Source organism: Polyodon spathula, chromosome 28, assembly GCF_017654505.1.
Source record: "Polyodon spathula isolate WHYD16114869_AA chromosome 28, ASM1765450v1, whole genome shotgun sequence".
NCBI lineage: Eukaryota > Metazoa > Chordata > Actinopteri > Acipenseriformes > Polyodontidae > Polyodon > Polyodon spathula.
Window position 1 is genome coordinate 4,400,109 of NC_054561.1, and position 26,608 is coordinate 4,426,716.

Genomic DNA, 26,608 nt, shown 5'->3' on the forward strand with positions numbered 1-26,608 from the left:
TATTTGTGTTTTATTTGATTTATTCATTCTTTAACCAGAAATAAACTCAATGATACCAAGGTCTCATTTAAAGTATGTCCTTGTAAGATGACCAACAACAAAAAATAGTTATTGAGCAACATAGGACCATAGCACTTAGTAGGTAAGTGTAAGACTTGTAATGTAATGTAACTTGAATATAAACTGTAACATCGATTCAAGGTAAACTGTCACAAGACTTATTACAGTTTTGCACATATAAAATTAACGAGTGCAGTTGCCTTCTGGGAAAAGAAAATATTCATATAGCTGCACACACAAAAATATAGAGCCAACAAAAGAACAAGAATCATCTGTTCGGTCCATTGATGCCTGTCCCTTGGTAGCATGCTGCTTGCTCCGTCACACATTCTAATGATATTGAATACCCCAGGCAACATCTAATGTTTTTTTTTTTTTTATATTACTTTTGCTGCTAGAAACTTTTCTGTGCCGTTGTTAATTACTTTCTGTTATAAAGAGTATCTGTGTGCCGTCCAGTCTGAATTAGGGACTTGGATAACTATCTATAGATTACGAGAATTCCTGTTCATTTATTTCAGCCCTATGGATTTACTGTGCTAATGCGCCATTATTAAAGTCAGCTAATACTCTCTGGCCTGTATACTAATACTAACTAATAGTTAAAGTCAACTAATACTAATCTGTAATAATTTTTCAATGATGTATTAAAAATGGCCCGCCTGTAAGAATATATTTTTCCCATTTGTTCTGTAATACTCCACGCAGCCAGGTTCTCTTTCTTAATACAAAACACGTAATACAATGCCCTCTAGTGTTCATAAATGTGTATTTATTCTAAATACCAAAATGTATACCTCGTTCGCATTGACGTACTTTGTGTGCATCATAGTGAGAGTCTTAGAATCGGTAGCTGAATGAGATGTTCAGTGGTGGCGATTTTAGTTATATTATAGAAAATAATGATAATAATAATAATAATAATAATAATATAATAATAATAATAATAATAATAACTATTTAAGTAGTAGAAAGTAAAACAAAAGGAAATCAATAGCGAGATTTCAGGGATTGGAAGGTAGTTCTTCCAGACAAATACAAAAAGGAAAACACAAGAAAAATGTTAGCTGGACGAGAACAAAAAATTGAGCTTATCTGAAAGAAGAATTTTTTTATATGTGGAGTAAAGAGAACATTTGAACCACTGGTTCGCACATTTTTAATGCATTTAAGATAGCAGTAGAAGAATTACATTTGCTCTGAGATAAGCTGGTGGGGGTGACCACTGAGTACAGGGTTCATTGGAAGTTTCGACCACCCACACTGGTGACTCATGTCTTCATGTAAGTTCAAAGCACTTCGTGTATACTGTATATTCACAGGTAATGACACCCTGGTACACATAGTGTTTTGTTTCCCTGCCCCCTATAATTGGCCCTTCTATTATATCCATGGGGGACCCCGGCACACTGTGCGGAAGGGTTTTCAGGCTCCGTGGCAAGGAGGAAAGTCCGAAAGGTGTTATCATATGAATGTGGCCCCAAACATAGGCAAAATGGTGTTATGGTATGGGGGGGGGTCCAATCCCAACAAGTCCGAAAAGTATCGATCATAGTCCTGGCCAAGGAACAGAGGCAAAATGGGGTTATGGTATGAAGCCCTCTTCCAATGACAACACTGGCAGCAGCCACGCTGACAGTGAACAGGCTGGCTCCTAGCCAGGAGCAATCCTGGCAGGGGGAATGCTGCCAGTGGCAATGCTGACAGCGACCATGCTGGCTCCTCCAGCAAAGGCAATGCTGTCAGCAGAAATGCAGACAATGGCAAGGCTGGTGCCTCCAGCCAAGGCAATCCTGGTACAGGAAATGCTGCCAGTGGCAATGCCTGCTCCTCCAGTAAAGGCAAATGATGTCAGTAGAAATGCTGACAGCTGCAAGGCTGGCTCCTCCAGCCAAGTCAATCCTGGCAGTGGAAATGCTGCCCGTGGCAATACTGGCAGTGGCAAGGCTGGATCCTCCAGCAAAGGCAGATCTTGCACCGGTGCGGTGCACTCTGGAAGTGGTGCTGGTAGCCCTAGGCGGTGCAGGCTTTGCAGCACTATGCGGTGAAGGCTTGGCAGACCTATGTAGGGCAGGTGTTGCAGTCCTAGGTGTTTCAGGACAGGGCAGGAGCGGTCCCTCAGAAGGTGAAGGAAGGTGCAGATCCTTATGAGGCAACAGCAGCACTGGGCTCTTGAGAGGTAGCTTCAGCTCCAGTGGTGGTGGAGGCAGAGCAGCGGGTAATCTTCCTCCGGCGGTAGAGGCGGGATCAACAGGTAATCTTTCTCTAGTGGTAGAGGTGGGAGCAATAGGTAGTCTCCCTCTGGTGGTGGAGGTAGGACCAGAAGATAGGCTCCCTCGGTCACTGGAGACTGGTGTGGCTCTCCCTCAGTCACTGGAGACTGGTGCGGCTCTCCTTTGGTCACTGGACTTGGGATTCCTTTTCTTGGGCTTTGGACACGCTGACTTTCCCTTCTTGGGCTGTGAATGCTCATCCTACCCCCTCTTGGGCTGTGGACCCTTGGCCTCCCCCTTCTGGGTGCTGGACACTCGGCCTCCTCCCTTCTGAGCACTGGACGCTCGGCCTCCCCCCTTCTGGGTGCTGGATGCTCTACCTCCCCCCTTCTGGGTACTGGACTCTCGTTCTCCCCCCTCATGGAATGTGGACCCTCGGCCTCCCTTCTGGGCGCTGGACGCTTGGGCTCCCCCCTTCTGGATGCTGGATGCAGGGAGGCTCCCCCCTTCTGGGTGATGGATGCTTGGGCTTCCCACTCTTGGGTGATGGAGACAGCAAAGCTGGGCACTCCAGGTGTGGCAATGGCGCTGGCAGCGGCAGTGCTGCCCTCAGCGCTGGACACTCCAGCAGTGGCAGTGGCCTCGGGCACTCCTCTTTTGGGAGGGGGCAGTTGAGTGGGAAATGCCCCAGCTCCCCGCAGATGGATCCTTTCTGTTGCTGCAGCTGGTACTGACTGCTTCTGTGGATGGCCACTCCTCTCCTTCTTTCTCCTCAGGCCCGACAGTCATTCCTCTTCCTGGTGTGGGGGATAGTAAGTCAGGCTACAAGTGCCCAAAATTGCAAACAGCAAAATACCCTTTTAGACAGGTTATGCAGATGTCCAGCCCTTGTTCCATTCTCTTTTCTCACTGCCTTTCTTTCCCATTAAAAAAAAAAATCCTTTAAAAAAAAAAAAATCTGTTCTGGCCGGGGTTCATGGAAGCGCTACAGTCCCACGCTGGATACCATATGTCACAGGAAGGAAGCTAACACAGCTATAAGAGCTGGTGTACACGTATTTACTTAAACAAAAATAAACAAACAAAAACAATGCTCACAGAATAAAATAAAATGTTTAAACAAAACAAAGTCTCGAACACATAAAATAAACAATACTTCAATCAGGCTGTGCAGTTGCCTTCACTGATCCTAAAACACTATCATGCTGGTCCTTCGAATATGCGTAGCACTTGTTTGTTTCCCTCTCTTTTTACTTTTGTTTTGTTCTCTTTCGCTTGCTCACTTGCTCACATTCCTCCTCCATGAACACCTACAATACATTTACGTTCAAGCAGGGCTTTGCCCTGCTCCCTCTAAATACATGCAGGACTCTCCTCTGCCCTGCTGCAAACTGATATTACAGATCTTCTTAATAATTTAAGTGTGATGTTACAAGGCAGTAAGCATCTTATTTCTGATTTGTTTGAGGCTGTTTGTGCTTTTGAAATTAAGTTAAAGCTGTTAACAAACCAGTTTGAGAAAGGGCAGCTGACACACTTTGAAATATGTTAAGAAGCCTTTCCACAGGACACAACATGCAAATGGAAATCGACATGCAAGTGTACTGAAGGAAGTACAGGTAGTGTTTGGCAGCAGATTTGAGCAGTTCAAGAGTGAGCGAGCCTCTGAACTCTTTTCAGACCCTTTCTCTGTTGATGCTGAAAGTTTCCCTGACGAACTCAAACTGTGCTGAAGAACAAGCATATGGAAGTGCCACTGTTGGAATTCTACCGATCTTTGGATCATGATCAGTTTCCCAATCTCTGCAGAGAAGCTTTAAAGTCGGTCTCCTTGTTTGGCAGTATTTACATCTGTGAGCAGGTGTTTTCCCTTATGATGCTGAACAAGTCACACCTGAGAACAAGATTGACAGATTATATCCTGCATGCTGCCACTTCACTGGAGCTGAACATTCAATAACTGGTGTCCCAGAAATGCTGCAACATCTCCCACTGAAAATGTTTACCTAACACTGTACCACCTATCAGAGGGTGATTACTAAAAAGCTTATTATTATTATTATTATTATTATTATTATTATTATTATTGTGTTTAGCTACCAGGATTTAAAATGCATATGGTTTACAGTATGTGGGAATCATTTTCAATTAATACTCTTTCCCTCGTGAGTTTTGGTCCGTGGCCATTTGGCTTTCTCTATATGTACCCGTCTTATAGGCGACAGTCTGTCCTGAATCCTACTGAACCCTTTGTCTTGATTTTTTTGCAAGCAGAATTGCATGCATAATATGGTAATTCAATGTCAGAATCTGACATCCCTCAGCTGTATAGAAAATAAAGTAAAAAATGATATATTTATAGTTAAGGCAGATTTGCATGAAAATATTGATAGCGAATATTAACTTGCATGAGATTGTGCTGCAGTGTAGGTTTCAATCTCCATAACCTGAATAGCAGTATAGGGGAAGTAAATCTTAGTGTGGGGGTTAAATCTGTTCACTGCATAGTATGGTAATTCAGTGTGGCAATGACTGACACATAGAAACACAGAAGCACATCAGTAGGCAATTAAAGGCAAGCACTGTCCCAGCCCCTCAGCAGGTACAATACTGATACAATACAATACAATACATACATTATTAAGATCTAGAACTGTCTGTTCCCTGAGCTATCTCCTCATTGTATGTGTTCACCACCCTGAAATGAGGCAGGGGCAGTAGCCTTCCTATGACTCATGTTTGAGAGAGATTACTTTCGGTGTTTTACTTTGTCGATATAAATGGGCATGTCTACCATGCTCTTGTTTTATTGTTCTATTCTTGAACGTGTTGATGTTGACAGACTATGGGGAAATATCAATGTGCTTGTCACTATTCATTCTTTAGAACTGCAACCATGCCCCATCCATAGAAATGAACAGCAATGTCAATAGCATGCATCCAATCACACATGATTTATTGCGTCTGATGCTTTTATTGTGATGTTTTTGTACTGTATGATGCTGCCTGGTCAGGGCACCATTATCATTTTCAATGGGTTTTGTCCTAGTAAAATAAATGTATGTAAACTAAACTAATCCTTGCTGGGAATGTTCTGCTACTTCCAGTTCCTTGATAGATGGACACTTAAAGTCAGAGAGGAGTAAAAACCTCATAATGACCAAAAACTGTTAAGATATAATAAAAACATTTTATTAAAGTAGGCTCTTGTTGAGGTTAATTTATAAACAAAAATGTACCAGATATTAAAATGAGGAAGAGAGATAGCATTTTTTTTTTATAGCCAGGGGCCTACACACACAGAAAGAGAGGCTCACAGAAACTTGCTTTCGGTTAATTTTTTTATTTTATGACGGCTAGGCATTCCTTCTTGATTGCAGCATACCTGGTCTGAGTCTCTCACGGAGGCAGCTTCCTGCTAATGTACAGTACCAAAAGCTCCACATCCACTACCTCCTGGGAAAGATCTGTCCCTAGTCCTACATCAGAGCCGTCAGTCTGCAGGATAAAATGTATGAATTTATGTATTCATTTATTTCAGTTTTAGACCCAATTTAAAAAACCTGTCCTGTCTCAAATGTGCACAGTATGCCTCTTTACATTTTATAAACTTTCCTTTTTAATTAGGGATTTGGTAAATATGTGTAATGTGGGAAGCTGCACTTCGGCAGCCAGCAAGAAGGGTTTAAATACATAGCGTTGGTTTCTCTCTTTTTTATATACTGCGTGGAAATCGTGAAATTAGCCCAATACCACAATTTCTTCATTAGTAACAACAATCGTGGGACAATTGCAAAAAAGAATGCAGACTTGCAGACCTGTAAGCATGCAATGGGGTTGTTGAAACCATCACAAAGTGTAAAGTGTAGGTCAGGGTCTGTATTAACAATGTCAAGCTGAACAGTACCTGGTACATCCCGCTTTTAGAAAAAGACTAAAAGGCAGCTTTCTATTTTAAAATGTATCCAGACCACCGTGTTCGAGGGATTTACAGCTCAGATAATGAGGTAATTCATGAACAGTATCAGTATTTAAGAGATCATCAGGAGTCAATCTGGCCATGTCAGTCTCTTAGAAAAGTAACAGCTGCCCACATTTTCTGTGCCAATGGCCCCCAGCCAGGATACTAGATTGAACACCGTAACACATTGACAGTCCACATGGAACAGTGAATCAGGTTTTTGGTACTCTAGTTACAGGTAAGTATTATTACTGAGCTGAATTTTAGAGTGCTTGATAAATGTATCATCATTAGGACAGCATTTCTCAATGGAGAGATCATCATTATTTAAATGCACAGTATAGGTATAATGCAGCATCTCCAGAATGCTATTGCTGACAGCCTGCTTACGTTATTATCATAACCCTGGTTCCCTGAAATAGAAATGTAACCATTACTGTGGGTATTTACCTCTTAAAGATTCAGAAACCTGTATAGGATATACACTCATCAAAAAGGTCCTGCAAAAATTGCAATATACAGTGTCGAGAAAAAAGTCTGTGAACCCCTTAGGATTTTCACATATTTCACATATGTCAAACCTATTAATCTAAGTTCTAATAATGGATAAAGACAATCTGATTAAACAAATAACACAAAAACATGACACATTTTCAACATTTATTTATTCACAAATGATTCAACATTCAATATCCATGTGTGAAAGACTATGTGAACCTTTAGATTTCAACTAAGCATTTCTTTTAACTGTTGTTCAGTCTGTCACATTGGTTTTGAGGAATTTGGGCCCATTCCTCCTTACAGAACTGCTTCAACTCAGTGACATTTGAGGGCTTCCTTGCACGAACAGCTCGCTTCAGGTCATGCCACAACATTTCGATGGGGTTTAGGTCCGGAATTTGACTAGGCCATTCTAAAAGACTGCTTCAGGGGTTCTAGGTATGACTATATCTCCGGTCCTTCTAGTGTTAACATCGCTATTTATTTTCTGTATGCAGTTACTTTCCCCATCAAATCAGTAACGTTGGTCAGCTGTTCAATATATCTGATAGGAGAACAGCTCATCAGTTTTACTTGTTTGCTGCTCATAAAACTATATATGAGCTAATTTACACATTCACATCATTCATGAGACGGGCAATTTTAAAATCTTGCCTCAGTGCCGTATTTACAGTATAATCGTAAATCTCGAAAAACTACTCACTTCTAAATCTTTTGTAGTCATTTTTGTATTACTTTAGTATAAATACATGTTAATTTGGATTCATATGTTGTTTTTTTCTGACTTTATGTGAACGAAAAGACACACATTTGCCCCTTTTCCCATTGGAAATAGTCATATTTTGAAATATCACTGTCCTGGTCACAAAAGCAAAGTTTGTGGGGAATAATAGCCATTTTCTATACTTTTGAGGCATAAGCAATTAGGAAATAACACTTACTACCCAGGAACAAAAAAAATATATATATTTGTTACACAGTGTTATTGTTAAGTGCACATTTCTGTAAACCTGTATGTTTGTGTTCGGGGTGGGTATTCAGAGGAGAGAACAAGAGTGAGCAGAGAAAATAAAAAATGAAGCTGAAAGTAAAAAGTAAACAATTGCTACTCGTGCTGGGCAGACCAGCACGGTATTTGTTTGCGTGTCAGTTTTGTGTTTGTGAGTGTTTTTGTTTAAATCTTTTATTTTGCTTTGTGAGTGCTGTTTTTGTTTAAATATTTATTTTATTTTTGTTTAATAAATACCTGTGTGTATGTGTGTGTGTGTCTCTGTCAGCTGTCTGGTCTTGGAACGTCATTACTTGGCTACCCTGTCAAAGATGCTTTAAGAGTATTTGTATTGCTGGTTGTATAGGAATATGAAATCAGATGACTTGAGTAACTTTTCAAGTATTACTTTTGTCAATACGCACAATACAGTACATTTCTGAATACTTTTGTTATTGAATTTGGCATATTAGCTAAGATATCTTGGTCTTACCCTAAATGATGGTGCCTTGGGGTTAACAATTCTCCCACTTGCTATGCAGTCAAGTTGGTTCATTGACAATTAGTACTGTAATGATGTAATATAGTGATCTTCGGAATATTTAATACATTGAGTTTATAACAGTGTTTAACCATTTTCTCAAAATAATTAAACAGTAGTGTGGTTTGTGATAAGTGCCCATTAATAAATAATCAGTAAATACCTTGCATAATCCATTTGGATTTATCAGATGTGCCTGTTAGCTCTACACTCTATGTACTGTTACAGCTGGTTTCTCACGATATATTATTTCCATCTTGTTTAACGTCTCTCTATATACATTCAGTATTTCAATAGCTTTAAGCCACTCAAGTCTCTTTTTCTACATCTGAAATGTACATGCAGTACTAATAAAAGAAGCATAGCATGTTCAAAAGAGCTTTCCAAACTGCTAGAAGTTCTAATGACTGCAAGCACCGTTCCGTTATCTGGGCCATGGAAAGAAAAAGATCGCCTGCCAATTGTCCTGTGTACCTGAGGAGTTATAAACTTTGAGATGATTAAGTCTGACACAAACATGAAAATGGTGTTTCAGTAACATTTACAAATATGCATTTGAGTACAAAACCCGTTGTAGATATTAGTGAAAAATAACAAGTGATCATACATTTTGGTTTTCTGTATATATTGGGCAGTTCTTTAGTTACTTGCACTGTATCTAAAACTAATCTCTTCATATAATTTTTCAGGGCACAAAGTAAATAAACTGATTGTGAAGTTATAGACTAATTTTAAGTTTAAATGCAGAAGTAATGAGTGCTTATTAAAGCCACAGCTCCCTTGCTTCTTTACTTCAAGTCATCTCTAAGTCCTAGCTATCAATACTGGCTATACATTGTTCATTTAGTTGGCTAAGGATAGGAAACATTTATAAACATGATCAGTGATAAATAAGCCAATTCAGAGAAAGGCTAATCTGTTCTTAGAGTATATTGTGTTTCAGTTTCATTCATTGGTTCCTGAAGGTTTAACCATTATTTGTGTAATCTATATGCCTGAAATGCCATTGCCGATGTGTGATTTGGCACAAGGTTATTCACTGTGGACATTTCAATTGAAGAGGCGGCGTGCTGCAAAGGTCAAGCCTCCTCCAACGGAGGCTGCATTAAACATTAAACTCATTGTTGTCTCTTACTAACAGGAGTATCAGATGTCTGAGGAATATCATTCACTGGAACCTGATCACAGCTTTCATTCTACGCAATGCCACCTGGTTTGTTGTGCAGCTCACCATGAATCCAGAGGTTCATGAGAGCAATGTGGTGAGTATGGCACAAGGGTAATTAGCAAGTCATTTTTAGCATAATGGGTTGCATAGGCAAAATCATATATTAAGATCATTAGGATGTTTTGTGAAATCAAGAGGCCACATACCGTTGGTGATCTGCACCACACAACAAAACCATTTGAATTCATCTTCACAAAGACATTTCACAGCTGAAAGGAATGGAAAGACTACCACAATTGACATTTATGTATATGATGCCTGACTTATGAGACAGTGAAATATTTTCACATGGTTCCTAATTTAGCTAAAAGGTAGTATCAGCTGTTCTCTCCCTCTCTGAAGCCTTTTGTCGTTCTGTTGTTTAAGTAGTCTTTGTCATGCCATATGTAATCTCTGTTGTAGTTTAGGGAAACTCAAAAGTCACCTGCATTATTTTAGCATTGCAGACAGTTACAATGAACTGAAGACTTGAAAAGTTTACTACTCGGCTTTCTAACCAATAGCTGTTTGATATGGATCCCGGGGCGGACTTAGTTTGAATGTTGACAAATCAATGGCTCGAGAGGGTGGGAATAAGGAAATTCATGCAGCTATTTTGTTAAATGAAACAGTATAGCTGTAACGTTTGAGAGGATGTCAGTCAAGAGTCTGAAAGCTTGCGTTTAACATTCAAAGACTGAGACTTCAGAGACAGAGAGAACAACCTAACTCTGATTGCCAGCAAATGTGAATACAGCCACAAGACACTTGAATTCTTTGGCTATTTATTCTCAGAAAAAGGAGTGTCGGCTGAAAAGTAGCAGACATAAAACATGCTACTGATCCAAAAAACACAACAGAAGTAAGAAGAACTACTGTGGACACTTTATACCTGGCCTAACCACAATTGCACACCCACTCAGGGAACTGACAAAGCATGCTTGCTCTCATATGCCTACATAACGTCTGAACTAACTGTTCCTAATCAGACGAACACCCTTCTACGCGACAACAGACTAGTGATTCCACAGAAGCTTTGGAACCACACCATTGCCCTGGCACATGAAGGTCACCAGAGCATATATAAAATGAAACAGCTTCTTCGGGGAAAAAGCCTGGTTCCCAGGAATTGACAAACACTTAGAAGCCTACCTCAAAAACTGCCTACCAAGCCAAGTGACAACAACAACAAATTAGGTTGCCCCACTTAAATGACTGAACTTCCTTCAAGCCCATGGAAACATGTCAGTATTGACTTCTGTGACCTTCCTAGTGGTGGTCACCTGTCAATAGACATGGATGATTACTCCAGATTCCCAGAGGTTGAATCAGCTAAAGCAGTCACATCAAAGCTTGACAACATCTTCTCAGCATTTGGCATTCCTATAGTTGTTAAAAGTGATAATGGCCCGCCTTTTCAACTGCGCTGAATTTGTGTTTTTGTGGATATTGTTACTGCTTGGTTGGCTGCAATGCACCAGGCAGTAACAGCATCCATGATCACCCATGCCCTGTCGTGCCTTAGAGCTTTATTAGACATGCTGGCGCATACGTCGCAGTGGTGTATGAGTCGCTCCCCCCTTTTAAGAGCCCCGCAAAAATGCCTAGAAAATTTGAAAATGCCAACAGGATAGTAAAATTTTGATTTGAACAAACACCCTTTTAAGCGAGCTGAAGTAAGAAAGGGTACCTTTTCAGTGTGATGTTTTCTGCATTATTTTTCAGATCTGGTGTCGGCTAGTTACAGCCTCATACAATTATTTCCATGTGACAAATTTCTTCTGGATGTTTGGAGAAGGCTGTTATCTTCATACTGCCATCGTCCTGACCTACTCTACTGACAAGCTTAGGAAATGGATGTTTATCTGTATCGGCTGGTGTAAGTAACCCCTTGTCATGTGTGCAAAGTTTATTCACAAAAGTCTCTCAATTACAGTCAAATCCCATTCTACTGTACCACCACCACCAAGCTTAAATAGTTATAATAAAAAGAGATGTTCAAAAGATTGATTTTTTTTCTACATAGTACATTTTCCTTACTCTACAAGCAATAGCTTTCCCTGATTAATGGAAAGATATATTAATTAGGCCCATTAGATTTTAGACATGTGTCTATGATTGTTATATAACTAATGTTTTCTTGGCAGGTATCCCTTTCCCAATCATTGTTGCGTGGGCCATTGGGAAGCTTTATTATGACAATGAAAAGTAAGTACGTTTTTGCCAATAAGTTGTCCATTGTACTGAACTCCACTCCTTTATGTTTTTTTTTTTACTCTGTCTCAGTTCTTACCCTGCTTGCATCTGGATGACTGTTATTAATGTTCTCCTGTGCGAAATCAATACATAATCAATTCCAAATTAGGCAGTGCATTTCAAGTCAGCCTAGCTTCTTAATAGTACCTTGCAGATTGCAGAGTAATCTTGTAGTAATCAGAACAATCAATGAGGTGTTCATCTGGCCTTACATTGTCCTCCTTTTCTCTTTATTATAAACTTACTACTGCAACTTTCTGGATTCCTGTGATGTGTTTTTTCATTGTAGCTTCAGTTTATAGATGGAGTGCCCAACAATCTGATTTTCTTTTTGTTTCACTCTTAATGGAACTGCCAAAATGTGCAGAAATTAACTTCTAAAGTCTGCTACCACTTATTGTTGTATTGAACCCTATCTGGGCCGACTTGTGCTATTGTGCTTATTTTAATTTTTGACCCATTTTCTTTAATCACCATATTTTAAAAACGTTAGCATGTGGTTTACATTAAGAGGTGACGATATTGTTTAAAAAATGGCGCTCGCATTAAACAAATGACGAAAAATAGGGAAAAAGACTTTAGAATTAGCAAAATTGCACAATTGCACAGTAGATTACAGTATGCAAGGTGAAGTTATTTTTTCTTATTTAAAGATATAGGGAATGTATGTTTTTGTTTACCTTGCAGCAATAACTAAACCTTCAAGGATTATTTGCTGAATGTCCATTTGTAGGCCCCCTGGGTTATTGAAACATCATGTAATTTACAGTAGTGTGTAAATGTATTAGAACACCTCCAGATTTGTCATTCATATCCTTTATCGGTCAGTAGTCAGTAATATAGAAACTATAGGCACTCGTGTGAAACTATAGGCACTTTGGCCCAGATTTATAAAAGGATTGTGCATGTTTTACATCCATAAAACAGGTGCTGAAGTGTCCCCACAGTGGCAAAGCAAGGTTCTAGCGAGAGCGTTTACTTCTAGAGTGTAGGCATTTTTATTAGAACGGTGGAGGAGATTAAGAAAAAATGGAACAATATTCCGAGGTGCACTAAAGAAAAAGTCTCATATACATGTAATACAATGAGGGCTCATCCTCCACCATTATTTTAGTAATGCCTACAGAACCTATGTTTTGTAATATGGCATTCTGGTATTTAATAATACTGGTTCAGGCAGTATCATTAAATTCGAGTTTGAAAGAAAACGGTAAAAAAAGGGCAGAGGGACAGATGATGCAGTTAGTTTGTAGCTAGAGCAAATAAAGTACAGATGGTTGTAGGCACATCTGAATAATGTAGCTATATTATAGAACATATACATATGCTTTAAACATAGTCAGAAATACAGACATACATAAAAAATGAGAGTTGTAACTGCATAAGAATTTAAGAAGATATAGCCTAAGTTGTAGTTAAACTGAAGACTGTTCGTATGTATGGAGTTATTGTTATTAAACATATTGCTCTACAATGGAAGGATTTTCCACCCGTTTGACTGTGTAATACACCTGTGTGGCAAAGAGGTTGATCGTGCACAGGTACAGGAGTGATGCAGTGCGCAATAATCAAACAAGGAGAGTTATAATCCAGTTGGAAAGGTATTTTATTGTATCCAGGTCTGGCGACCAAATAATAAGACCCTGGCAATACACAACAATGTGTATTGGGTGGCCTTAATAATAACGGGTTGCAGTCCCAAATAATAAACACAAATATCCGCCCCACAATAGTACTAACACGGTCACCAGTCCTGGGTGCGGGCAATAGTGCTCGTGGTGGGTGATACAGTTTATTGACAATCGTGCAGTGCTGTTCCGGGTTAGTGCTGGCCCTTGGCGACAGCTCCGGAATTGTGTTTAGCTGTCTAGTAATACACAACAAGACAATTACAGACAAACAAAACAAAACACTTTCAAACGTCTCTATTATTTCTCACGGGGTCTCTCACACAGTGTTAATGGTTCAATAGTTTTTAAACCAAGTGAAGGAACAGATACAGTGCTTCGACCCCTATTTGTACCGTCGCTCATGACCCCTTGGTAATCGATTGCAGCTGCTCCTGTAATCTGCGGCTGCCACATCATCTACTTTCCGGGTGAATGAGTTAGTATACCAAAGCTCTGTCGGTTTTTGACAATTTTCCAAGATTTTCAGTTACAGTGGTGAAAACTACAAATGAAAACTACAGAAGCAATGGAGTGTTTTGATACATTTGAATACCGCTGTATATTTTAAAAATGCAGTGGCTCGATTTTAGCATTTTTAATGCACATGGACTTTAGTTAATTGCACCTAATTTTATATGATAAAACTGCAAATTAGTGACCCATACAATTGTGCATTTGGTAGACTAACCTTTATTGTCCAAAATGCCAGGTGCTGGTTTGGGAAGCGGGCTGGCGTTCACACAGACTATATCTACCAGGGGCCAATGATTCTGGTACTGCTGGTAAGGAGAAGCATCTGCTTTGATTGGGTTATAGGCTACACTTCTCGTTCATTTTGAAACTGATCACAATTCATGTGAATGCTACCTTTTTTGCAGTTTTATTTAGTTATGTTGATGTCCTAGAATGTTTGCAGTGTGAGGAGGGATGCTCTTTTTTTTATTTGATAACTTTATTATAAAGCGATCTTTATGTAAAAGATTATGGTAGACTGTCATTATTAATGGCATTAATTACAGAAAATGCCTTCAGAATTAGTGGTTTTGTGATGTTTTTTATAGTGACATTTGTTTGAGACAGCCTGTAAGATTTATGTTAAGCTATACAAAGTTATAAGGACTAAACAATGATGTAATGAGTCATTTGGGATATTTTCGAATAGTTACAACCAATTTTTGTAAGCTACAAGGAAAATCAGACTGTAAGCTTAATGAATTACATACTTTAAATGGATAGTCATGCAAATGTTATCTAAATTGAAAAATACCACCGTCAGTAAATCTGTCCACTTCTGTACCAAAACTTTACACCCATTTTTAAAATATCATTTATTGTACAGTGTTTTATTGCTAATATTGTATTTATTTTTTGATAGTGATACGTTATGGATATTGAAAATACGAAGTCACTTCTTTTACCCTTTTCTCCAGATCAATTTCATTTTTCTCTTCAACATTGTGAGAATTCTCATGACAAAACTTCGCGCCTCAACTACATCTGAAACAATACAATACAGGTAAGAGTATAAAAAGGCTAAACACCATTAAGCATTATTATTATTATTATTATTATTATTATTATTAACTGGTGAGGGTGAGCACATTTTTCAATAGTCTCATCCAGTTGATACACACGCTCATTAACACCAGCAGCAGAGCACAACCTACCCCCCCCCCCCCCCCCCCCCCCCCCCCCCGTCAAGCAAGACAAAACTATATAACTCTGGCAGGAGATATTGCTCATTACGTGTTGAGAAATCAGGAAATATACCTATGACCATTAGGGGTTTGTCAAAAAAACATTACATCCCATTCGATTCTAAAATTAAAAAAAACTTTTTTGTTTAATAGTAGTTCTTGTGTACACTCTAGTGATGTTCAATACTTGTAAATGTTGTATTACCTGTAACTATACAAGGGTTTATAGGTGTATATAGAGGGTTCAATTTTATATCATGTAGAGGCTGTCTCATATTGTTATAATAGATTCTATTTCTCACAGAACCTCTTAGCTTTTCTATGCAGTCCTCCTCCCAAACAGCCCAGCATGGCATTCATTATTATTAACAGTAAGAGACACTACACACAGCATAATAACATATATTAGAAATGAATATATAGTAGAGAACAAAGCTGTCAATTTAGGCTTGCTCCAACTGTACTTACTACACAATATGTTGATTTCTGTTTCTGAGGGAAAGTGGAAAAAGCACTGTAATCCGATCAGGCATGTGAATATGAAAAGGCAGCACAGATATAGAAATGGCCCAATTACTAGAGATGAACAGATGTGATCAGATTATTGTCCAGCAATGTAATGCAATTTCCCCCATTTGATATTTTAGAACTGAATTATGTGTATCCTAAAATCAAATTAAATCACTACTATTGAGTAAATCAGAGTTTAATTTACAATAATTATGTTAGTAATACAGGGTTGACGATAGGAAACCAATTTGGCGACAATCAGAAATTAAAACATCTATTTCATAATTGAAAGTCGGTGGGAGATAATGCTATTAATTCTTGGCTTTTGTCGAACAAACAATTGCAATCATTTAAAATCACATTTTTAACAAACATGCAAATGTACGCTGTTTTGTGTGTCTGTTGTTGCATGTAACACATTGTGCCCTGCAATTGACTGTTAGACAGGAAAGTGCTGATTAGGTAGTTAGCTGCAGAAACTGTCAGGCATACATTTCAGAAAGTGACAAACACTATACAATTCAACACGACTGTCTGCTAGAATCAGGTTGTGGATGGTTAAAAGATTTTCACACGTATAGAACAAGTAGATTCAAATTTCATATCTCTCTCTCTCTCTCTAGAGATTATATATACACCACCCACTCGATATATATATCACGTGTGTCGGGTGCCAGTATAAATCCGTTATATATCGAGGGCCACGATATAGCGAGAGACCCATAGAAAAACAAATAAGCTAATAACAAATACTGTACAACCACACTTTTATTGGGGGGGCTCCTCTACGCAACCTGCTTTTTCTCATTTTTTGTATAAAAAGCAGCACACCTTTTTAATTCGTACTGCGGAGGGTAATTGCTAGGGAGCTGACGTCACTGAATTGTGGCTTTTGCTAGAACACTTCATTAGCTAAAATAAAAACCGCTTCAGCAAGTGGATATTTAACTCCAGGACCGCGATATATTCGAATCCACAGTATAGCGAGGGGCGATATAAGCGAGGGGTGGGTATATATATATATATATATATATATATATATATATATATATATATATATATATATATATATACACACACACACACACACACACACACACACACACACACACACAAGTACTCAAATATAACAAGTCTGTGTTTCTTTAGTTGCCAGCCTTTATGAAAGTAAGAGCCAGCACCATCACGTGGTATGCCGTTTAACTCTATTGTAAATATTTCTGAATAAGTTTTATGGGGCTATAGATGCATGTTTTATGTGGCTATAGATTTTTTTTTATTCTGATCATTTATTCACTGGGGAGGCACAATGGCGTGGTGGTTAGCACTGCTGCCTCATAGCGTCAGGGTCCTGGGATTAAGCGGTTAATGATAACGGATGGATTTATTCACTGTTACTGAACGTTGTGGTTAAATGTGTTATGTAAAATTACAGTGCTTTTTAAATTTTAATTTTGGCTCTTGATGTATGATACATATAATATATATATATATATATATATATATATATATATATATATATATATATATATATATATATTATATGCAGAATGCTCAAATCAGGTTTTACAGCCAGTACGGGGTTAGGCTTACGATCACAGTTATGTTAGGTGTTTCAGATTATAAGTTTAATAAAATCAAGCCACTGTTATTCCTCATTTATTTAACAGTATGTAACGGTTCATCATTGTTTTATTCTGTTCTTGAGAATGTTACCGATTTTCTCTCTCTCTGTCTCTCTCGCTGCAGGAAAGCTGTGAAGGCAACGCTCGTGTTGCTACCCCTCCTCGGGATCACGTACATGTTGTTCTTTGTCAACCCAGGAGAAGATGAGATTTCACAGATCGTATTTATATATTTCAACTCGTTTCTGGAGTCATTTCAGGTATTTTAATCTTTTAAGCATTTTCCCTGTTGAATTTGAATAAATGTGGAAGAAACAAAAAAGGTGTGCTGCACTTTCCAGGATTCAAACCATGTCAAGATTGCTTTCTGAAGATGTCTATTTGTAGATTGAACACACACATGTGGTTCTGGAAACCTGTGTTTGTCAGGGTTTACAATTCAATTTGGGGTGTTTGAGGTATTTTGTCCAGCTTTCTCATGCCTTCAGTGCTTTAATAGCCATAATCTATACAATTGTATTAGCACAGATTTACAATGTCCAGAAAAAAGTCCTGTCCCATCAATCCCACCTGCTACCCATATTTCTGCCACTGCAGATTATACCTACAGAACTCAGTTTGTATGCATCACAGTGCCTCATTCTGCAAAGAAAACGAACATAGATCAGATGTAAAATCAGCAAATGAGCACGGGCACGCAAGTTTTGGTTTTCAAAGCACAATACAGTTCACTGTCCTGGAATTGTTAGCTCTTTTAATGTAATTAAAAAATTGATGACATGCGTTTAAATGCAACATTAAGTACAGAGCAAGAGAGGTATTGGCAAAGGTCAATGATGGATTTTGTTTTGCACTGTGTTATGGAAATGCATTGTTGTTTTTCTAATTCTTTTTTTTTTTTTCACCTTTCCATCAGGGCTTTTTTGTCTCTGTGTTTTACTGCTTCTTGAACAGCGAGGTAAGCTGGTTCATGACAACTACTTATCTTGTCGTAAACAGGCTTTCTTTGAAAACTTACTGTCAAAGAAAACTTCAATGAAATATGTCATTTCCTGAATGTGTAAATACAAAGAGGGAATCCACGGCCCAATTTTAAAAAATCATCTACAGAATGTTATTAGACTATCACTCTTTATGCGCAGTGTTATTTCAGCACAGATTGCTATTCATTTATTATGCTGCAGAAATACAGCCAGACCATGTACATACACTCTCAGCCATGCAGTTACGGTAAACTGCTAAACATGTATTTATAGCCTTGTGGCCATACTATTGGAAAATGCATCACAATTCAATTAGAAAACACATGTGAGCTCACATCTGTCCTTTCTAAAAGCTTACTGCTGGACGTTTGATTCGAATGTATTTAATGTATGAATTATTGAAACAGTGCCAGATTAGCCAGTGTTGAAATCAGTTGAATATCCTCTTATATAGCAGTGGACCCTAAACTGAGTTTCAATCAACTAGTACTGGATATCCAAGGGTAACAACACAAGTGTTGCTTCATAAATAATACAATATATTGTTCTGTGAAGTGCTAATACATGATAGGTATGTTTTCTGTTGGGGATTCGCCAGGCCCTATGTCTGCTTCATGGCATTTCATTTAAAACCACTCAAACTTACCTTTATTGAGAAGAAACAACTCTCCATGGCCTTCAGCAGACAAACCATATCAAATAAATCGTATCTCACTTTAAACAAGGTTATGGGCTAGGCACCATTCTGTAGGAGAATGTTGACATTCAAGGCCTTGGGCTGTGGAAACTGCAGTACAGGGGACCAGCACTTACTATGAGAACGCAGATAGTTTTACAAACCTGATTATGTTGATTCAGTGAGATGTTTTCTTCAGATACTTTAACTACAACAAAGGTATTAATCAGAAACAGACATTGAGATGACTGCAACTGTGACTAACAGATTCTGTCAGACTGTAGCATTGAGAAAGCACGAAAACTATGCTAATGTTCTATAGAGCGCTGATCAGGCATATACTGGATTATGGATGTATGGCGTATGAGGAAGCAGCTAGTAAGGAGCTGGGAAAATTGGACGTGGTACAGGCTAGGGCTCTGAGAATATGTACTGGAGCGTTGTGTTTATCGCCAGCTGCAGCATTGCAAGTAGTTGCTGGGGAGATGCCTCTCTTTTTAAGAAGGAAGATGTTAAGAATTAGGTATTGGGCTAAGACAATGAATGGAGGAGATGACTTTATAAAAGATTGTGGTTGAATAAATTTTAAATTTAATTAATTAATTTAAAATGATTTCATTACCAACTGACATATCAATTAAATGCCAATCTGATTTTCTGGCTCTTTTTAAACACATATTTTTGTGCATTGATGAATCTATTCTTCATTTATTTGTATTCATTTATTTGTTATTTGCTTCAGAATCAGGGAAATACGGCATGTCATCTATGTTTTTTCTGTAAAATAACAATTTTCTTTCTGTTTACCTAATTATTTGCCTTTTTATATTTAAGCCATAATCTTTGACAAGGTTTAATTTCAAAGCTAGTTCTTTGATGATGATTTTTTTTTCAGTCTGTTGACAATCACATAACAAAAAACTCAGTGTTCCAATGACAAATCTAACACTCATTCTATAATAGCTTTGCCTAATTGTCATTATGGACATAGGCGTGTCAGAAATGTCACATCTGTTTTCAGCCACGATAATCAAAATTGACATTTTCAAAAGCAGTTCTGCCTTTTATATTACCAGGGATCAAATATAATTAATCCGATTGCAGAGGGATTGTTTTTCAGGCACATTAAACAGGTGCTTGAAAAATAAAATCCACTTCTAGGTTTAGTGAAGCAGGTTGCATACATTCAAAACTAAATAAACAGTTCATTTTCTTGGGCAATCATAAATCAGCAATAAACTAAAAAATATATATAGCATTTTCAACATCAATCAAACTAAAATAGATGTTTTTGTTTTAAACAACTTAAAAATAGCTACAATGTTCTGCAATGTTTGACATCAATTCAGTATATAGCTACAAATATTCAGATCTTTTCTAGTTGATCGCATGGTTAGTTGCAGCTACTATAGAACATTGAAGCAAAAAATACATTTAAAAAAGGTCTTTAAGATCTTGGAGAATCTTCCCCGTCTACAAAAAATGATATAATGTCGGATTTATTCACAGAACTTAATTCCTGGTTTATTTGCATTATTTTAAAATATTGCTAAGGATTCAAGCTTTGGATTATTTTTATGATCAGAGTTTATTGTTTAAGCTCCAGGAATGGTTGCCATGAAAGTCAACCTTAGTTTGATAGCAAGCTGCTCAGATCCAAAGGAAATTTAGCATCCAGCTGGTAGCCGGATTAAAATAGTTCCCTTTCAAGTACGGAAATTATCCGTTACATAATGGGTTAACTTTGTTTACCTGAAAATTCTGAGACTTACCAAAGCTGTCATGCAGTGACTGGCAACATCATCACGCCAGTCTCCGCCCCTACTGAGAGACACCAGGCTCTGTGATGTGTTTGAACAGCTCCATTTTCTTTTCAGCCTGATTCGAGCAAGCTTGCAGAGAGATTCATCGTTTCAAACGGTTTCATCGAAAACTATGGTTTTTTTTTTTGGTTTTTTTTAAAAACATATAACTTGATTCTGTATTTACAAGTGGAATTTATCATTGATTTAATATATATTTTAAGCTTTTTTTCTGAGGTTTTGAGTGTGTTTTGTGAGTCCATACGCAGCCTTGTGTTACACCAGGAGCTTGCGGCTTGCCTGCATTTCTCCCCCATGGATCATTTCACCCTCCTCTCTGTGTCACGGTTCACTCCTGCCAGAGTTGTCTCTCTGAGGAGATTTTTCAAGCTATCTGGGCTCAGATAGTCTTGTATTAGTGCTACCTAGTCTGGGCTCAGGCTAGCGTGTGCACTTATGTATTGTGTATAGTATATATTATTTTGTACAGTGGTAGGAATTGCCTGTGTCGCTTTCTTCGCTGTTTTTCTTTTCCTTTCTTCGCTGTTTTTTTTTTTTTGCACTATGTGAGTAGCAGCATTTTCTGGAACCAGATCGTGTTTACTAACTCATGCTCCTGTATGAACATTCTGGTGCTCAGCTGGCCAGCTACACCGACCAGTCCATTGGCAGGAGCCTTCCAATTGGAGAGCTGGTCTCTGTGCTCATGCCGCAGCGGTGGGCAGCTTTTTAGCATCATACTGTGAAGGCGTTTTAGCTCAGGCTGTCAAGTAGGCACACACAGGCTCTGCTGTGGTCTGTGTGGTTGTTTTTAACTCCGCCTGTTACCACACGGTTGCAGGCCCGAGCTCTGCTCCCCGGCTTGTACAGCACCGACCTCGTGCACCACACTGGGTCGCGGTAGCCTCGGTACCACACCGAGCCGCGTCTGCACCAGCACTGACCGGTACAGCAATGGCCTGTGCATTGGTCATCGGTACCACCTGTGCACAGCCCGTACGTTACACTGGTACCGAGACGGGCACCGCCACTCCCTGCAAGCAGTACACCTGTTCGGGGAGATAAACTGTGCAGTGGACCTCCTCTCAAGGGGAGTTCCAATGCCTCAGAATGGAGGCTTCACCCGGAGGTGGCGAGCCTCCTTTGGTATTGTCTCCGCTAATTCTTCATACCAGGAGCTGATGACCCACTAGCGATACATGCCTATTCACACCTGTGGCTGGCAGCTATTGCATGCCTTCCTACCGCTCACCATGCTCCCGCTGTGTCTGGAGAAAATCAGACAGGACTGGGCCTACTAGTAGCTCCTTACTTGCCCAGGAGACTGTGGTTTTCAGCTCTGTTGCAGCTCCTGAACGGCCAGTCGTGGAGCCTGCCTGAACGTTGAGACCTGCTCAGCCGGGCGTGGGGGAAAGGCATCCCAACCCATTGAGCCTGTGGAATAGCAACATTGAGCTGTCTGGTGCTTTCCAACAGGGTTATTTACACAATGCCAGAGCAGCATCCACGTGTTCTCAGTATGGGTACAAGTGGGGTATTTTTCAGACTTGGTGCTTGCCTAAGGGCTTGAACCCAGGAGCTCACTTCCTGGTGGGGCAATTTGTGAAAGGGGTACGGAGGCTGCGCCCTCCCCTTAAGGACAATATGCCTCAGTGGTGGCTGAACGGTGCTTAAGGCACTCATGAAACTGCCATTTGAGCTCCTGCATTCAGCTAAGCTGAAGCAAGTGTCTTTTAGACAGTAATTTTGCTTGCCATCACCTCACCAAGCACATAAACAAGATGCAAGCCTTTTTCTGTGGCAGAAGCTTGTCTGTTTTTGACGGAGACTAGGACCAAGGTCACACTCCGCATGGACCTGGCTTTCTTGCCCAAATATATTTCAACCTTCCACGCCAACCAATCGGTGGAACTGACGCTTCCATCTCCCTCCTTTCCAGCCGGATAGGGAGCGTAAGCTCCATCCACTTTGCCCTGTTTGGACATTAGCTTATTATACTGACAGAACAAAAAGTTGGATTGCAGAGACAGTCAATATTGCTTATAAACAAGCCAACTGGCCCCCTCCTAAGAAGTTATGTCTACCTCTTGGCTGTTGTTCCGGGGTGCATCTGTCACTGACATTTGTAATACTGCAGTATGGGCTCCAGCCCTTACTTCACAAGGTTTTACAGACTAAATGTGCTGGATCCTCTAAACCCTGGCTTTGAGACCAGAGTGCTAACGGCAGCTTCTATGTCGTGACCGGAAGCACCTGCAGAGAAGTGATCCCGGTATATACTAAAAATAATAAATAAATAAATCTATTTTGTGGCAGCCTTACCGTCTGACCCTCTCAGATTTAAGTCGTGTCATACTTGAAAGGGAACATTAGGTGACTATCATAACCCTGGTTCCCTAAAATAGAAACGTATCCATTACAATTTTCAGTCGCTACGTACATTACACGCAGCAGGCTGAAGAAGAAAAAAGTTGACTGCCGCAGTTCAAACATCATCACAAAACCTAGTGTCTCTCAGGAGGGGCGGAGACTGGCGTGATGACATTGCGGTTCACTGCGTGACAGCTTTGTTAAGTCTCAAAATTTTCAGGTAAACAAAGTAAACAAATGGATAACTTTCTATTTCAGGGAACCAGGGTTATGATAATAACCTAACATTCTTGTTACTCTCCCCGCTTATATTTTATTTTCCTGATTGAATTGTCTCCTTGAATTTGTTTTCAAATTTTAATTAACTTGAAAACATCCCCCTAGTCCCCACTCCAGAAAAGTCCTGCAAGTCTTTAAACTCTATTGAATCCACCTGCTGTATAATGTAGGTTTTACCTTATATTCACCAACAGGTGCGATCTGCGGTGAGGAAAAGATGGCACCGCTGGCAGGACAAACACTCGATCAGGGCCCGAGTGGCTCGAGCCATGTCCATCCCAACCTCTCCAACTCGGGTGAGCTTTCACAGCATCAAGCAGTCCACAGCTGTGTGATGGGAGGGCAGCGTCAAGACAGCCGGAAACTCTAAGCTAACCAGGGAACACACAATGGTGCAAACAGGGTACAAGAAAACAACATCACAAAGTGGAGACACAAACACAGGAATGGAATGTGCCTTCCTGATCTGTAGAAAACAACAGCAAGCATTTCTCAGAGAGTGAGAGAGGGTGGTGGATTCATGCCACCAAAGACACACTAATGTAAAAAGAGAAAGAAAGAAAAAGTCCCAAATTATCAGATTTTTACTATAAATAGCTTTTAAAAAAGGGGGCTTTTTCTTTCTGTATGTGACTTTATTATAGCTTTTATCAAGATTTTCTACAGAACATACAGAGCTTTTTGGTTGTGTTTGTGGCTTTTTATTTTAAATGCAGCTATAGCTTAAAGGTAATCAATAATCCTCTTAGTTCTGAATCTATATTTCTATAAAAAAGAGAAAATGGAGGGCACTTGAAAGCTATAAATAAAACTGAGCATGCAGAAAATGAGCTGAAGAAACATTTTGGCAGGTCTGTCTTGATTTGAAAAGATATCCAGGTACAGGTTGATGCCTCACCACTTTGAGTCCCCCTCCACCCCTGTTTTATACAGTTATTTTTCAAACCAGTTCTTTATTCTTCAAGTACCTAAATCAGTAATACTCAGCACTTCTATTTTATTTTAGAGAATAGCAGCTCAAAGAGGGAAGTCCACACATTGCTGTTGCTGTGGTCCTAATAACATGAGCAATATTACAGGTTTGATTGATCAGTATTTAAAAAAAAAAAAAAAAATACTATTTGAAAAATAGTTTGAGTAAGTTAATTCAGTCAGCTCTGATGGTGCATGAAAATGTATTGCTTAGCGGTGAACACTAAAATCATTTGTATAATATATATTATCTGGCTTTCCAGAAACTAGACATTTCCTGCTGGTTTGTGGTAATAATTTTGCCTTAGCACTGCAGACTCGTATACAGGAAAGATAATATCACTCAAAACAGCAGTTAAATAATATAGTTTGAATAAACAAACATGACAAAGGGTACATTGAAAGCAGTCGCAAAATTAGTGATTTAGTTGAAGTCAGTCTTAGAGTGGAGGCGGCACTTGGCTGACCTTTTTTTTATCAAAATCCAGACCCTCAAAACAAGGAAAGCACTTGTCAAATATCAACTATAACTAGCGGACGGGTTTAGTATCTCAGATTGCAACTACTTGTACACTTGATGAGCCCTGTAGTTATTGCTTAGTTATGGTACTATTTGATTACAGTAGTCCTCTTAGTTACATAGTGCTGAAAGAGTTAGTCAGTATTGCAGGTGAACTCCTTGAATCTGAATTACTGAATTACAAACAGATTTTGTTTTGTAACAAGTTCTGGTTTGGAGACACCCCCAAGCTGGGATAAGAGAAAGTTTGTACAAATGGTGATAAACCTTTTGTACAATTTCATTTTTTAACATATCAATTGTTCTATTGAAGAAAGGGTGATTTAATATCCATTTTCTTACCTCAATCACGCCATAACCACTTTCCTTTATTGTTTTCTGGGTCACAAGGTCCAATTTCAGTACAGAATAGGAGTGAATCTGAAACACAACAGAGGAAGTAATTAAGCACCAGCGAGCATTAGACGCATTTAGTCTGTTCAGCAGTTTCTCTGCTTAAGTGTTTAAAAAAAGAATTAACTATCTTTAGCACAAGAAAATGGGGGCAATAAAAAGTTGTTAATACAAATAGGTTGTGATTTGTATTAAATGTGTATTTGTGCACTTTTTTCATTGTAGCAGCATTTTCTTGAATATGAATACTTTTTTTTTTTCTTCTCATGAACCAAAATACAGTAGTCTCCAGCTAAGAACACCCCTCGGGAAGCAAGCGAAGTGTTTTCTTATCCGTAACAGGCAAAGTGACGGACTAACTGTCAGACTAAATTAACACAGCACCCCTACACACATTAAAAAATGCAGCAGCAGCTGTAGATTAATTATGAATACATGCACTGGAACAATATTCAAGACATGCACACAGTTATTTCAAATGGTGAAGCAACTCACCAGAACGGAAAACATCAAATTGCTCAGCGACTTGTGTCTGATTTAAGATTTTTTCAGGAGCTCGAACAATTTCCAACTTTTTGTAGCAAGAGAAACAGCGACGCCTTTCACGGTTCGTTTACATGCCATTTTGTAATGATGAGGTGCACTCGTGGAAATTAGAACACAAAACGAGCCAATAATATGACGGCAGTTCTGGAAAGATTGACTAAACCAATCATTGTGCCTCAAGACACTCTTGAGATGACAAGTCATATTTAAAAAGACTGAATAAACCATTTGATTATAAATTCAATGATGGTGAGTTATCAGGTTATGAAACAGTACTGCATCAGTTGTGAACGAATTGCCAAAAAAGGTGTTCTTTTAAGCAAGTTTCCCCATAAGGGTGTTCTCTTAGGCGAAGTTTTTGTTTAGGAGGTGTTCCTATACACGGAGACTACTGTTATTTGAAATCTGGTCACCATTTCGATTCTCTGAAATGGGTGAATCCGAGTTCAATTTGGCACAGACGTTTGTTACAGGTGGCACAGGCATTCTTATCTTCTTACAGGGGTCACGTACCAACTGTCAATAAAAAGGCTGTGATCTCCCATAGTTTATGCAGAACCTATACTAAAAAAAGAAGACATTGGGAAACACAGAACAAAGGTTTGGTAGTACAACCACAGATAATGCCTAGATCCTGACGCAGAAAAAAAAGTCACATTAAATATTGGAGCTACAGAACTCAGATCCACTAAGAATGATTATAAACTTCAAACAGCTGCTTTTTGGAACGTCTGGCGACAGACAGTCATGTAGGAGTAGCCGGTCTGAAACGATTCACAAATTCGGCTTTACCGAAATCAATTCTGATTGACGGAACAGTTACTGCAGACCTCCTTTT

At 39.0% G+C, this 26,608-nt stretch overlaps 1 protein-coding gene across 1 annotated transcript in view; it reads left to right on the forward strand.

Annotated features, from left to right (window-relative positions):
* crhr1 (corticotropin releasing hormone receptor 1) overlaps window positions 1–25,660 on the forward strand; it is a 92,826-nt gene extending 67,166 nt beyond the window's left edge. Inside the window, exons 6-13 of the mRNA XM_041231381.1 lie at window positions 9,406–9,526; window positions 11,197–11,350; window positions 11,619–11,679; window positions 14,107–14,179; window positions 14,828–14,913; window positions 17,354–17,489; window positions 18,146–18,187; window positions 23,534–25,660. Of these exons, the coding sequence (XP_041087315.1) occupies window positions 9,406–9,526; window positions 11,197–11,350; window positions 11,619–11,679; window positions 14,107–14,179; window positions 14,828–14,913; window positions 17,354–17,489; window positions 18,146–18,187; window positions 23,534–23,674 (814 nt within the window). The 3' untranslated portion in view covers window positions 23,675–25,660. The remainder of the gene's footprint in view (window positions 1–9,405; window positions 9,527–11,196; window positions 11,351–11,618; window positions 11,680–14,106; window positions 14,180–14,827; window positions 14,914–17,353; window positions 17,490–18,145; window positions 18,188–23,533) is intronic.
* The last annotated feature ends 948 nt before the right edge of the window (window positions 25,661–26,608 follow it).